This window comes from Arvicola amphibius, chromosome 1, assembly GCF_903992535.2.
Source record: "Arvicola amphibius chromosome 1, mArvAmp1.2, whole genome shotgun sequence".
In the NCBI taxonomy this organism is placed as follows: domain Eukaryota; kingdom Metazoa; phylum Chordata; class Mammalia; order Rodentia; family Cricetidae; genus Arvicola; species Arvicola amphibius.
The window spans coordinates 114,245,986-114,258,867 of NC_052047.1; the positions used below are offsets into that span (position 1 = coordinate 114,245,986).

At 46.4% G+C, this 12,882-nt stretch overlaps 1 protein-coding gene across 1 annotated transcript in view; it reads left to right on the plus strand.

Annotated features, from left to right (window-relative positions):
* The window catches only part of Mical2 (microtubule associated monooxygenase, calponin and LIM domain containing 2), a 151,937-nt gene extending 141,924 nt beyond the window's left edge, over positions 1 to 10,013 (plus strand). The window contains exons 41-43 of the mRNA XM_042056049.1: positions 3,304 to 3,403; positions 7,123 to 7,196; positions 9,708 to 10,013. Of these exons, the coding sequence (XP_041911983.1) occupies positions 3,304 to 3,403; positions 7,123 to 7,196; positions 9,708 to 9,892 (359 nt within the window). The 3' untranslated portion in view covers positions 9,893 to 10,013. The remainder of the gene's footprint in view (positions 1 to 3,303; positions 3,404 to 7,122; positions 7,197 to 9,707) is intronic.
* Positions 10,014 to 12,882: the final 2,869 nt, after the last annotated feature.

The following is a 12,882-nucleotide window of genomic DNA, read 5'->3' on the forward strand; positions in this document are numbered from 1 at the left end:
GCTAGGCGTGGAAAGAATGGCTGAGGAATACTGCAAGGGGCCAGTTCCCTGAAGGGTTACGATGCACGGAGCATTGGGCTGAGTGTTTCCCATGTATCATTTCATTTAACATCCTCAACCAACACTGTCTGCAGCGTCCTCATGGAACATGGGGAAGACCAAGGCAGAGAGATAGGAGGTGACTTGACTATCACAGGCCTGATTGACCCAGAAATCCTACTCTGTCCATTCCACTTTACCTACAGTGAGAGGCAGTGCTTTCTAAACTGCGCAGTCTCCATGAGGGCCGAATGGGAACAGACAAACTACAGACAAATACTTCAGCGCACTGTTGTAAGAAAACAAGGTCGCCTGTATTTGATATTTTGGGAGGGCAGGTTCCCTGGTATCTTCGTTACCGTTCTGTTGCCGGGATAAAGTAGCCTGACAAAGTACACTTAAGGGTTTGTATTTTCAGAGGGATTAAATCTTCAGCGTGGTGTGGAAGGCCTGACGGTGGCAAGGGAGTGCTGGCAGGGCAAGGAAGGCATGGTGGCAGGAGCAAGCCTGTCTGGTCACAGTGCCTCTGCATTCAGGAAGCAGAGTGAAGGAAAGTGGAGCCTTGCTAGAAAGCCTCAAGGCCTGCCCCAGTGATCCACTTCCTCCAATGAGGCTTGGCCTCCTAAAGATTCTGCAACTTCTCAAAACAGCTAGGGACCCCGTGTTCAACTATGTGAGCCTGTGAGGGACATTTCATGTTCAAACTATAACACCTGCAAACCTTTACAAGAAGCTGTATCTACAGATTCCCCCAAAGAGACTTTGTCTACTAAAGAACAGAAGGCATATATATATATATATATATATATATATATATATATATATATATATATAAAATCAAACTGAACCAAAGCCAATAAAATCACCAACTAATCTACTGGTAAAGGAACATTAAGTGTCTCGGTACGTCTTGTGATTGCTCCACGTGTGTTGGGGACGTTGCTGTGACACATAGGGAAGTCCATGATGAGCAAGACTTTTAGAAGGACACATAAGATGGAAGCAAGGACATATAATCCGGGATACAAATCTAGCTAGACCATTCGGATCTGTGTAGCGGAGCGACTGAATTTGAAAAACAAAAGCAAAAGCTTCTCTACAGACAGCAAAATAGTGCTTTAAAGCTGTTTCTTTTGGACTGGGGACAAGGAAGGGGAAGCCCAGAGCTGGCAGCAGATGGTGTCGTGGTAGACGGTAAGGAGAGACAGCATTTCTACTCACAGCTTTTCTGTTTTCTCTAGCGTGGAAAACGGTTCTTAATACAGAAACATTAAACAAACATCTAGAAGAAACTGACTCTGGATGGTTGATAAAATGGAAGAGCTTTGAAAATAGAATTCACTACTTTTAAATTGTGTGTATATATGTGTGTGTCTGTGTTGTGTGTTGTATTGTGGTATGTGTGTGGTGTATTGTGTTGTGTGTGTGTTTATGTGTCTATGTTATGTATGTCTATGTGTCTGTGTATGTGTAGTGTATGTTTTGTTTGTCTATGTGTCTTGTTGTGTGTGTCTATGTATCTGTGTAGTGTGTGTTGTGTGTGTTGTGTGTGTCTATGTGTCTGTGTGTGTTGAGTGTGTTGTGGGGGGTGGGATGTGTATGTCTGAGGGGAGGGTACTCCACAGAAGAAGGGTTACTAGTATATACTGCTCTTGCAGAAGACAGGCATTCAGTTCTCAGCACCCGCCTCAGATGGTTCACAACTGTTTATAGCTCCAGCTACAGGGCATCCAGACTCCTGTTCTGGACTCCAGCAGCAATCCACACTCACATGTACTCACCCACTCAGAGACATTTTTTAAAAATAATTTTAAAAATAATTTTAAAAAATGTGTCGGTTGGGTAAAATAGTCAAGAGATTTCCCTGTAACAGAAAAAAAAACAAACAAACAAGCTGGTATTTGATTTATTTTAATTAATTGGTTAATTGTTAGTTTTTTGAGACAGGGTCTTGTTCCATATTCCAGACTGGCCTGGAACTTACTATATAGCCCAGGTTGGCTTTGAATTCACAGCGATCTTCCTGCCTCAGTCTCTGGGATATCAGGTGTGCCCCTCCACACTCAGCTTAACAAGATGGTGTTTAATGAGATCTATGCAGAGTCTTGAACTGGCTTTAAGGAAAGGACTTACTACTACCTAAACAAAACACGGAGCACCGTGGCATCCTTGCTGTAGTGGAAAACCAGAGTTGCTCTGTGAGTGAAGATGGAGTTCCATTGCCAGGGCTGGTACAAACGATGTCTGTAAACCCAGGTCACAGGAAACGGGTGCGGGAGTCTCCCCCAGCTTCTCTGTATTTCCAGAGGGTTCCTCTGTTGTGATCTGAGGTATTCTGATCACAAAGATTATCAGACACAACTGTTCAATAGATACACTGAATTCTCTCACAAATTTCTTGAGATAAATAACGTAAACATCACTCTAGCCCTGACTTTGTATAAACCAAATGAACAAAACGCTTTCTGAAATCTCAAATTAGAGGTTGGAGAAGGGGCTCGGTGGTTAAGAGTAGAGGCTGCTCTTGCAGAGGACCCAGGTTTGAGCCCCAGCACCCATGACACTCACCACTCCCTGTAAAACCCGTTCCTGGGGAAACTATTGTCCTCTTCTGACTTCCGTGGGCACCAGGCATGCACATGGCGCACAGTTAAGCCTCTGTTTAATAAAGGGGCATATCTATGCTGTAAGAATATAGGAATACAAATTTATCTCCTGTGAGACTCAATTCTGACTGTATTTTTTTTCATCGTTTGGCTTTTCCTCACGGGGGAAAGAAAATCAAAATGCCAATCACCTGTCTGTGATCAACTGTGGTGTGAGCACCCCTGGCTTGGGAAGGGGCAGCACACCACCTGGGTACTCTGTGTGAATTTGATTTCCAGAGGGGTGGGGGGGGTGAGGAAAGGCAGGCAGCTAGGCCTTCGCTGATGCAGAAACGTCCATTAATTTTATGAACACAAAAGTGGGCAGAGATGAGTCCTTTGTAGTAGGAGTAGTAGGACATTAGTCATCACAGGCATGTGACCTTGGAACTGAAGTAGTCAGGTCCTCCGTGCCCAGGAGGACTCCCCCTGAGCAGGCAGGCACAGGTGGGTTTCATTTGTGCTGCTCATGACCTTGAGGCATCCACAGGGTGCCGGGAGCTGCTTCCTGCCGGGCCCTGCTTGCCACAAACATGGCCCGCTAAAGTGGCCTGGAAGCAGTTTGATCATGGGACGAGAAATGCCAATCTAACCCATTTGCCGTTGATTTCTTAAGCAGATTCAGGGACACAGGACGAAGCCCAGCTTTTGCAGGAATGGTTTAAGCTGGTTCTGGAGAAGAATAAATTAATGCGCTATGAGTCGGAGCTACTGATCATGTGAGTAAGACAACACTGATAACAGTGAGTGCTAACAGCCTGGTAGCTGGGCGCGGGTGGCTCACCGTCCTTGGCTGGAGTCCCAGGGCTTTTCTTCTTTGTGCATACGGAACAGTGATTGAGGCAAATTGGTATTTTGTGTCTTGCATATCATGCTGGCATTAGTGGAAAGAGTCTTTAGTGTCTGCTGTCTCTTCCGAGTTCAGTGGCTAAAATAGATTTCAGTAGCAGGTCAGGAGCAAGACGGGAGCTGGACCACTCCTGGCCCCTAGTCACACACCATCAGTGGGGATGCTGTCCTTGGCTTATGTGTGAACCATGGGAAATCTGCCTGACCACTTACTGGTGGCTTTAACAAAAAAAAAAAAAAAAAAAAAAAAAAGGCTGAACACTGACTGTCTGGGATCTGTCTTCTTGGAGAAAGGGCTGGTGGCCTGGTCAGATGGTCAGAATGAAGACTTAAGGTTCATCACCCCATCCCCCATCCTGAAACAGACAAAAGATGCTGTGCCTGCCAGCCGTCTGGAGAGAGAAAATGCCCTGAGAATAAACCACTAAGTTCCAGAGTTAGGCTGGGAGTTTTCGTTTATGCCGTTGGTTTCGTTTTCACTCCAACCCTGAGTGGTCATCTGGGGAGCTTTGAGAGGGGGGTCCACTCTTCCCTGCCAGGTTCTGAACCAGGTGAGAAATAGGTAAGCCCTCCAAATACTACCTTTACTATTAGGAGTGACGGATGACTGAGGCTGAGAACCCAGGCCGGCTCACTAACTAGTTTCTTAGGGCTCTCGCAGCAGCAGGAACATTTCCCTTAGTCTGGAAGCCGGAAGTCCATGTGAAGGGGCCCGAGGGGCCACTTTCTCCCAGATACTCGCACAGGGACTCCCTCCTTGCCTCTTCCACTTCTTGTGGCTCTAGGCATTCTTTGGGGGTGGCTGTGTCGCACAGCCTTCTCTGTGTGTGTGTCTTCTTGTCTGTCTCTCTGGAAGTCTTCTCACTGGGCTGAGGAGACTCTGATATAATCGAGAATGTAGCCACCTCAAGGTCCCTAACCACGTCTGAAAGACCCTTTTTCCAGGGGTCATCAGATTCACTATTTCCAGGGCTTAGGATGTGGACCTGTCTTTCTTATTCAACCTTCTACACTAGTCAAATCTTAGAAATGGATGTAGCTACCTCATGAAGAAAGGAAGGGGACCTACTTGATCCTTAGGGAAAGGTTTTATCCTAGACCCTTGGGTCTCAAGGGCAATGAGGGGTGATATCCCCAGAGACCATTTAGCAAAGGCCAGAGAGATGCACGTGGTTGTCACACTTGGGGCTGTGACCGAAGGCTACTGAATACAGGCCAAGGATGCTAAGCTTTCTTCCTGTAGTTCGCAGGGCAGCTCCTCCTGCCACCTACATGGAGTCAGCAGCCTAAGCGAGCAGCACTGTGAAATCTTACCAAAGCACGTAGCAAAGCCTAGGGTGCCTGAGAACACATGCTTGCCGAAGATAGACCGAGCCTGGGAGGGAAGAAGGGAGGTGAACATGCCTCATCTATCTCCCTAAAATCTACCGGAGAGAGGGGATAGGAGGAGCTGGAGGAGGGGGCCAGGAGTTACAGTTGCTACTCACCAATCCCATGGAAGGGAGTGCCAGGCACAGGGAAAAGGGAGCTCCCCTCGAGCAATCATTTGAGTATCTGTCCATATCTGCCTCATATGTAGCCGTACTGTCTGCATTGGAGTTAGGTCTGACTTACAGTCCTTCCAACAGAAATTTAACAAGAACATCTTCTCTGTACTGGGAACTCAACTGGTTTCTATAAAACAAGCCGTAGCCAGGCACGGTGGTGCAAGCCTAGAACCTCAACCCTTTGGAGGTTGGGGGCGGGCGGGGCAGAGAAGTGAACGCATGGCAAGAAGAGTTCCATGAAGAATACAAGAGTCTGTTTGGGGGAGGAGAGAGGCGAACTGGGGCTGCAGCCGAGTCATCAGCTTCACCAGAGAGAGGACTTTCTCCTCCATTAGAGGTCAAAGAGGACAACCGGGGTGTGTGCACTGGACAGAGGCATGTTTGAAGGGTAGGGTTTGGTTGGAGGAAGACCTGTATGAGCAAGGAAAGATGTCTTAGATTGGCATGTCAGGTCAGACCCTTCAGGAAACAAAGTTAAGGCAGAATGAGTGATTCGTGAGATTCCTTGAGGAGGACTCCTGTGAGGGACAAAGAGAAAGCAGACAGGACAGTGGGAGAGTCTTGGACCTTATTGCAGTTCTGATTCCTTGTAAAAACAGAGGAAGGAAAGAAGGGAGGGAGGGAGGGAGGGAGGGAGGGAGGGAGGGAGGGAGGGAGGGAGGGAAAGAGGGAAGGAGGGAAGGAGGGAAGGAGGGAAGGAGGGAAGGAGGGAGGGAGGAAAAAAGGGAGGGAGAGAGACTTGGGTAGGTGGAGTTCCACTTGTGAATAGCTCTGAGACCCAGCCAAGGCAGAGGAGCATCAGAATAGACAGCCCATCAGAGATCTCCATGTTTGGAAGGACTTGCTAGTTCTCACACCGCTGTGATGCTTAGCTGATGGGAGTCACCCGGGAATAACAGGACTTCAATGAGACATTGAAGCTGATTCTACAGCAGCCTCCTGTCACTAAGCTTCTCCCAGAGAGTTTCCTCTGAGATCTGAGCTACCACCACCTCCGAGCTCCTGCAGAGGACCCAGGTGTCAGTAATAAGACAGGACTTTAGCTGAAGCAGCTTTAGAAGGAAAAGCAGTAGCAGGTCTTGGGACGTAGCTCAGCTGGTAGGATGCTTGTCTAGCATTCGGAAAGCCCTGGGTTCAAATCCCAGCACCACCGGCTTAATGGCACACATCTGTAATAATACCACCATTGTATGTAGGGGTAGAGGGGGTGACAGGAAGTGCAGAAGTTCAAGGTGACATAGCAAGTCTAAGGCCAGCCAGCACTACAGGAAACCCCATCTCAAAAACAAAGGAGCAAAATAAATACAGAAACTAATAGCAACGGCTCTGTCACGGGTACACATGCAACTACAGGTCAGGTCTGGAAGAGCAAGTCCCAAGAGGAGAAATGAAGGGACCCGTTCCCAACTATCAGTCTCTCTGTGGCCCGGGAACAGTAGCCCTAAGCCCCTCTCCTGTCTCACCCTCTGGGTCTGTGAGGGTGCATTGCTGTGGACCCTTCAACCCCATGGGGGCCACTCAGTGATTCTCCCCTTTACAGTCTTTTCTTAAGGATCATGTGACTCTAGCTACCCCCTCTTGACATCACCACATCTGTCTAGATCCTCATTCCTCTACTGAACTCCAGAGTGGCATTTGGGAGTCCCCCGAACAATGCATGGGCCAGCATCTGGGGAGCTACAAGTGAGGAATACCTGAGACATCCCCAGACTCTGAAAAGTCAAGTCCCTAGCTGACTGTCAAAGAGGACTCAGCTCTGCTCCCTGCTCTGTTAGTTCCACAGAGCAAACCCTAAGGAACAGTTTGGTGGCCTTCAACATCACCCCGCTCCAGCTGTCTCATCTTCTCTCAGATCCAGCGATCTCAGTCATCTTTCTAGGCACCTCTAGTGGCCCCAGCAGTAGCAATGCCTTCTGTTTAGAGATATTAGAATAGTCCAGTTTTAATGGGAAAAAAACCTGTGCTGGCCACTGTTCCTTGCTACCTCTATTGATGTTCCTACATACTCCCTATTAATGGCAGGGACATTTTCTTGTCCTCAGGGCCCAGGAGCTAGAACTAGAAGATCACCAAAGGAGACTGGAGCAGAAGCTACGACAGAAGATGCTCAAGGATGGTGAGTGTGGCACAGGTGTGGGGCCCCTGCTGAAGACACACCCACCCCAGAACCTTGGAGCAAAGCATGCTATAGATTGGTGGAGAGCCCATCCCGCCTTGTACAGCCACCAGTCCGAGAGCCAGAGCACAAAGCCAGCCTGTTCCTTGACCACCTCTGAAGCCCAGCAGGTCTCTGGCTGGTGTCATTCACTTGTGAGAGCCACATTTCCATCATCCCATGTGTTGATAAAAATAAAGCAACTTATTTTAATTTTTAAATGTATGCTTGTTAAGGTGGAGTCTTGTGGTGTAGCCCAAGCTGACCTTGAACATTTAGGCTTCCTGCCTCTGTGTATTCGTTACTTTTCTCATGGCTATAACCAAACACCTGAAGAGGTTTGTTTTGTCTCACAATTTGAGGGGGCACTGTCCACCGTGCCTGGAAGGCATGGCCACTGGTGGGTCTATGGTGGGAGAAGCATGCAGCACCTGTCGGTTCTTAGCTAAGCAGGAAGCAGAGATAGGATAGAAAACAGAGCAAGACTATAACCCCCCCCCCCAACAATGATCCAGTTCCTCCAGTGAGGTCCCAGCCCCCAAAAGATCAGAAAACCTTCCAAAGCAATGCCACCAGGTAGGACCCAAGTGTTGAAACACATGAGCCTGTGGGGAAGATTTTCCTACTAAAACCATACTGGTAGCTCAGCCTCTCTCTTATGCTGGGGTCCCCGGCATGTACCACCATGCACGGCAAGTACCATGGTATCCATGTATTTACTTAGGCTTGGCAGATGGCAAAGACCAGCCTCTCCTCACTGGGGATTTGTGATCTCAGTGGGAGAGCAGTAGCCAGATCGGTCATTACAGTACATGAGGACCGTAGAGAAGCCAGGCCTGGCTCTGTTGGGCACCAGAGATGGAACTAAGAATATTCCCTGCTGTCCTTGGCTGGGACTGTGACAGGGCATTGGGCATGAGATAATTGTCCCACCAGTACTTAGGAATTCATTGACTCCAGCCTTCAGTGCGGTCTTTCTGAGGTGTGCCTGTGGGTTTGTGGGCCCGCTCTATGATGACACCTTACAGCCTTCTAGCTCTCGCAATTGTCCCAGCCCTTACCGAGTTACCTGCTACTGCAAAAGCGCACTTCATATTAGCCACCATCAGTTTTGGCTAAGTATTTTATCCATATTTTAAGATTCGAAAAACCAAGTCACAGTGAACAGAAATAATCTCTTAAGGTGAGAGCAGCTGGGCTCCAATTTAGCAGGAGACCACAAACTCATCTCCCACCCATGGAAGTGATTTATAGATTCCCTCCCCTCAAATTGAAACTCTCTCTCTCTCTGAAGTTGGCCTTAAAGTGCAGCCTTCCTCAGCCTCCCAAGTGCTGGGACTACAGGCAAGCACCAATATACCCAGCTCGGACTGTATTTCTTTTTTAAACTACACTTTTATTTTTCTGTGTGTGGGGGTGGGGGACACACATGCTCCCCACCCCACAGCACATATGTGGAAGTCAGAGGACAGTTTGTGGAAGCTGGTTCTCTCCTTCCACTGTATGGGTCCTAGGAATTGAGTTCAGGTCATTAGACTTGATAGCAAGCACCTTTATCTGCTGAGCCATTTCTGTTTCTAAGAAACCCTATAGGGTGGCACTATATAGCACTGTTAAGAAAGGTGTACAAGGCAGTCATAATGGTGCACGCCTGTAATCCCAGCAGCAAAGAACAAGAGGGACCTTACCTAGAACAATGTGGAACCCAAGAACCAACTCCTGAAAGTTGCCCTTAGACCTCCACGCACATGCCATAGTGGTGCCTGCCTCTAATCCCTGTACTTTAGAGGTAGAGGCAGGAGAATCAGGAGTTCAAGACTAGTCTCAGCTATATAAAAGTTTGAGACCTGCCAGGGATACAGGGATAGAGGGAATGGCACACACACACACACACACACACACACACACACACACAATGTTTAAAACAAAACAAAAGGTACAATTTATTATTATATACAAATGGCAGAAGAGTTGTTCTCATTGACATAGAAGCCCCTGATGCAGGCAGTTTGATTTGATGTGGCTCAGCTGTGCTTAGGAAAGCAGCCTTCTCCTGTTCGGTGTCTTCCTTGGAGGGAAAGGAGGGTTAAGGCTTGACAGGGTGTGGCTGCATTAAGTTCTCTTTCTCTCAAGTGCCCCTTCCCTACTACACACTTGTATACACAAACATGCACATGCAAAAATATACATGAACACACTTGCACACTTGCACAAACACACACGTGCACACCATGTGTGCACACACAGGCACATGAACACACACACATGCACGTATGTGAAATTCAAGCTGACTATGGCACAAAGCATCCATGTTTCTCTTCTGTGGCTTTAAGGGCAGTTCCTTGGTGTTAAATTCACTTCCTTGTATAGGATATAACAAGCCCAGAACAATTGTGAACTCCCACACTAAGAATTCTCCTAGCCCCAGTCTTACCCCAGGGCTGATTTTTTTTTTCTTCTTTTTTTCTTTAGAGGGCCAGAAAGATGAGAATGATCAAAAGGAGGAGCAAGAAATATTCAAGCAGATGATTCAGGTGATTGAGCAAAGAAACAAGCTTGTGGATTCTCTGGAGGAACAGCGTGTCAAGGAAAGAACCCAAGACCAACACTTCGAAAACTTCGTTCTCTCCAGAGGTTGTCAACTCAGCAGGACTTAGGTGCCCCTCCCCCACTGAAGCCAGAGAACCAAGAGCACCACCCTTTCTCACCCAGGCACTGAATTTAGGCCTCACCACTTAGAAAGGAAGAAAGAAAGAAAATTAAATGCCTCTCCTATGAGTTCTGTGTGGTAGTTCATATCTGTAGTCTCTGCTTGAAGAAAGCTGAGGCAGGAGGTTTGCTGTGAGTTCAGGCTAGCCTGCATTATACAGGGAGATCCTGTCTCAAAAAACAAGCATCTTTTTATAGGTCTTATAGCTGTTATGGCTTCCCAAGGTTTTTTTCCAAGTCTTTAATGACCGAGTTACAAAGGTCCTTGAGCTCGGCAGTGCACACGAGCCAGTCCTGAGAGTGGAGGTGATCTTGGCAGACAGCCAGCATTGTTTGCTCCCTGGAAAGTCACATAGGCTTGACCTCCCCACTGCCTTTGTCATTTTCCTTTATAATTCATTGAGTTACATGTTTTAAGACTTTTAAGAAATGCCTTTTCATTAATACACCCATATTTGTCTTTTTCGCATGGCTGACCAGTTTCCAAATGTCAGGACACAGCAGCGGCAGTTTAAAGATTAACGTAATATTTAAATTGTGTTTCCAGAGAAAGCAGAGAAACCCTGAGATTACTGATTAAATAAAGCCAATAACTCATATAGCAGGTGTTAATTCAATCCAGGGTGAATTTAATTTTCCAGGTATATTTATAAGCCTTAATATAATATACATAAGCAATGAGAGTTGAACAAAACATTTGAGCCTTAATTTAATTTTTTTTTTGAGAATGGAAAAAGGAAATAAAACTTTAAGTCCATGCCAGCAGGATCCTTTTCACCAAATCCGCTACCATAAGAAGCCTGTTGTTCCCACGATGCTCTGCTTCTAGCCCTGGATCATCATAAGTGCTTCTAGGAAATGAACGGTTTTAAAGTGCTTTCTGAGGGAGCTTTGGTGATGGCAGAAAGGGAAGCTTTCATTTGTTGGTGAAACACCGGCGAGCTGGCATTGCTACTAGAAAACATATGTGGTCCCAGGGCACTCAGTTTTACCATGGTCATCTGTGGTCATAGTAAGTGCATAACCTCCTTGAGACAAAAACAAAACCACTTCTGACTTCCAGGTAGAACTGAAAGCAGAGCCCCCATTTATCTAACTCCAGATTGAGCCAGGAGCATGTGTATGCGTGCGTGCATGCGCGTATGTGCGTGCATGTGGCATGCCTGTGTGCATGCGTACGTGTGTGTGTTTGTGTGTGTGTGTGTGTGTGTGTGAGAGAGAGAGAGAGAGAGAGAGAGAGAGAGAGAGAGAGAGATTTTAAATCTGCAAAATAATGTTTGTGGATCAAGTGGCCGTTACCAAGCTGCTGGGCTTCCTTGCGTATCTGGACAGAGCGGACAGGGAGAAGACAAGATTTAGAATGGTGGCGTGTTTGTCATAGAAGAGTGGATCGTTCTCCTTTGATGGAATTCTTAAAAGATTTAGCTGCTCATGGTGAGAGAGACTAAAGGACTCTTCAGTGTGTACCTGGCCACTCATATCCATGAGTATTTAAATGTTTCACCCAGACTCGGGGGCTTTGTAGCTGTTGACTGTAAACTGGTGACTGGATTGTTCTCAGTCTAAGCTGACTCATTAATTACTTCCATCGGAGATGTTGTCTGTGTGGTCCAACCTGGCTGAGGGGAAGCCAGATCTAGATGCATATAGATGACCCCGGTCAGCCAGTGTTTTGGGGAGTAATTAAATACAACCCTCTATGGCACCCTAAAGTTCAACAGTTGTCTTTACTCCCTTCTCTTTCTTTTTTGTTTTTATTTTTATTTTCTAGAATCAAATCTTCTAATGGGTTCAGTTCTAATACTAGCCAATAGTGGCAGCCTTTTCTTATCTACCTACTAACCTACAAACACTGCCATTTCTGGCTCTTTATCTTTATGTGTTTGCATACTTAGTGGACATGGGTCACGTGATTGCCCATCGTTCAGATTCTCCTAGGTTACCATTTGGAGAGGCCTTTCAAAACAAAGATATTACCATATAAATAGCATAAGGCCTAAATGTTTGAGGCAGTGATTTGCATAGTAATAAAGATGTATAAAGAACACAAAAATAATATTTTCAGCCAGGCATAGTGATACATTCCTTTAATCCCAGCACTCAAGAGGCAGAGGCAGGTAGATCTCTTGGAGTTCCAAGATAGCCTGATTTACATAATGAATTCCATGTCAGCCAAGGTTGCATAGACAGACCTTGTCTCAAAAATTATTGAGAAAAATATTGGATACACAAGAATGAGCTCATTTTGAGAAAAAGATGTGTAACTCCAGTTTTTATTTTCCCAGTTAGGTGAAAGCACACTGTCTGGTGTCTGCATGTATTTAACAGAGGATATGAGTTTGTGGTGCTTAGGGTGTCATTGGGAAAAAGAATTGGCACTTGTTTTAATCAGTTATATTAAAAGGGATTCTCCCAAAATGGCCAGGAGAGAAGGCGATCTTGGCCCTACTGTTGGATTATTAAGCTGTGACTGCTGGGTTACTTAAAAGGGTTTGATTTCTTCCAGCGGTGAATGTTCTAGACCCTCAAAATGTACAAGGCACATCTTGAAGACAGTTTCTTTGTGCAATGGAGCAGGTTTGTGAAAGGATTCTGAACTGCTCCACAGAAGAGCCCCAGGGTAGAAAGTCAAGAAGGAACTGGCATCAAGCTCCAGCCTGGGGTCATATTTCATAGTCAGCCTCCCACGGCATCAAAATCAAGCCAGACAGGTTTTCATCGTCACAAGCTCATAATTTTACCCACGCTGGATCAAGAATTGTTCTTAAGTGTGGTCTCTCCAACCATCCATCTATTGATCTACTTATTCAACATTCTCTGAGTGTTGGTGGGGTGTTGAGTGCCAGGTTACAGAAAAGGGGGTTGCCTTCCTCCACGTCCAAAGAGATACACAGGTCGGGAACTCACTGTCATCCCCAAAGAAAAGCATTTTTTAAAA